This window comes from Limulus polyphemus, unplaced genomic scaffold (genome assembly GCF_000517525.1).
Source record: "Limulus polyphemus unplaced genomic scaffold, Limulus_polyphemus-2.1.2 Scaffold11717, whole genome shotgun sequence".
Taxonomy (NCBI): domain Eukaryota; kingdom Metazoa; phylum Arthropoda; class Merostomata; order Xiphosura; family Limulidae; genus Limulus; species Limulus polyphemus.
In genome coordinates this window covers 11,995-14,407 of record NW_013677327.1, presented here as the reverse complement: position 1 = coordinate 14,407, position 2,413 = coordinate 11,995, and the positions used below count along the sequence as shown (strand labels likewise).

At 37.3% G+C, this 2,413-nt stretch overlaps 1 protein-coding gene across 1 annotated transcript in view; it reads left to right on the top strand.

Annotated features, from left to right (window-relative positions):
- Window positions 1–1,100: 1,100 nt before the first annotated feature.
- LOC106476822 (serine proteinase stubble-like) overlaps window positions 1,101–2,413 on the top strand; it is a gene marked incomplete at its 5' end in the record, with an annotated part of 4,395 nt that continues 3,082 nt past the window's right edge. Inside the window, one exon of the mRNA XM_013937443.2 lies at window positions 1,101–1,369. Coding sequence (XP_013792897.1) covers window positions 1,101–1,369 — 269 coding nt within the window. The remainder of the gene's footprint in view (window positions 1,370–2,413) is intronic.

The window sequence follows — 2,413 nt, the reverse complement described above, 5'->3', positions numbered from 1 at the left end:
GTCAATAATGGTGACTGGCTAACGATAAAGTGAAGTCGAGATTGTATTATTTCTGGTTACTTTGGTAAAAAGAAAGGAAAGATTAACGTTTTTTTTACCTGGTGGGCTAACGATAAAGTGAAGTCGAGATTGTATTATTTCTGGTTACTTTGGTAAAAAGAAAGGAAAGATTAACGTTTTTTTACCTGGTGGGCTAACGATAAAGTGAAGTCGAGATTGTATTATTAAAAATAGGTAGATTCGTTTAAAATATCTGTGTTTTTTATCGTGTTGACATCTATTAATGTGACTTAGTTTTTTACGTAATTTTAAAATTAGGATTTTCTCTCTTTTTTTCAAACTGCGAAATGGGTTTGTTTGTTTTTTATGCTTACAAATTTTGATAGTTTTGTGTTTTAAATCGATGAATACATCATGTAATTAAATCTTGTTAGTATGGAAAAACTTGGTCTTGACCGTTGTCGCTAGAGTTCGTGTCCGGAGCGGAGCTCAAAATCGTATCAATGTGTTGATATGAGAGAGAAGATATGTCGATTAAAATAACATTTTCTCCCTATTTCACGCGCTTTCAAATATCACATTAGAACACCATGGCAACCAATAATCAAATTAATAATCATGAACTGAAATAAATAAGACGTAGAATTAAAGAAGACATACGTGAACTATCAATGAACATCCTGGTGTGACACACATACGTGAACTATCAAAGAACATTCTGGTGTGACACACATACGTGAACTATCAATGAACATCCTGGTGTGACACACACATACGTGAACTATCAATGAACATCCTGGTGTGACACACACACGTGAACTATCAATGAACATTCTGGTGTGACACACATACGTGAACTATCAATGAACATTCTGGTGTGACACTTTATATTTTGTATATTTTAACCGTCCCCCCCCATCTCTCCCCATTTACCATTCTCTCGTCTAAATGTTACCGGCAACACGTCGACTTATTTAAACGATTCTGATTGCCTGTTTTGTAACTTAATTATTATAAATATTTTTATAAAACCATACCGAATCTAAAGCAAGTAATTTTTTATCCCGTGTTTTCTTAAGTTTTTTTTTTTTTATCTACAGCTTGCGCGTGCCACAGATTCGTATACGAGTTGGTGAGTACGACTTCTCCAGCGTTCTCGAGCCATTTCCGTTTGTTGAACGAAGAGCAAAGAAAAAAGTTGTACACCCCAAGTATAACTTCTTTACGTACGAGAATGACTTAGCCCTGGTGAAGCTCAACGAACCGGTGGAATTTAAGCCTCATATCGCACCCATCTGCCTGCCTGATGATAATGATAACCTGGTGGGGCATAACGCCACCATTACTGGCTGGGGGCGTCTTAGTGAAGGTGCGTTTCGATATCCAGAGCCTCAGAAGGTCCGCAATATTTGTAAACCTGACGTTTTACACTTCTCTGAACAACTTTGGTCAGGTAGCTTTCTGACAGTGATGGTCACTACTTGGACGAACATTGACATATTGTAGACCAGTATGGTCACTGTTTTGGCAAACATTGACATATTGTAGACACGGCTGGTCACTACTTGGACGAACATTGACATATTGTAGACCAGTAAGGTCACTGTTTTGGCAAACATTGACATATTGTAGACACGGCTGGTCACTACTTGGACGAACATTGACATATTGTAGACCAGTATGGTCACTGTTTTGGCAAACATTGACATATTGTAGACACGGCTGGTCACTACTTGGACGAACATTGACATATTGTAGACCAGTATGGTCACTGCTTTGGCAAATATTGACCTATTGTAGACACGGCTGGTCACTACTTGGACGAACATTGACATACTGTAGACAAGGATGGTCACTACTTTGACGAACATTGACATATTGTAGACCAGTATGGTCACTGCTTTGGCAAATATTGACCTATTGTAGACACGGCTGGTCACCACTTGGACAAACATTGACCTATTGTAGACAAGAATGGTTACTACTTTAATAAACATTGACATATTGTAATCACGGATGGTCACCATTATTTGTTAATATTATTGAACACTGTAGACACAAACAGTCACCATTGTTGAGACACTGTAGACACAAACAGTCGCAATTATTGACGAACATTGAGATATTGTAGACACAAACCACCAGGTAAAAAAAACTTTAATCTTTCCTTTCTTTTTACCAAAGTAACCAGAAATAATACAATCTCGACTTCACTTTATCGTTAGCCCACCAGGTAAAAAACGTTAATCTTTCCTTTCTTTTTACCAAAGTAACCAGAAATAATACAATCTCGACTTCACTTTATCGTTAGCCCACCAGGTAAAAAACGTTAATCTTTCCTTTCTTTTTACCAAAGTAACCAGAAATAATAGAATCTCGACTTCACTTTATCGTTAGCCCACCAGGTAAAAAA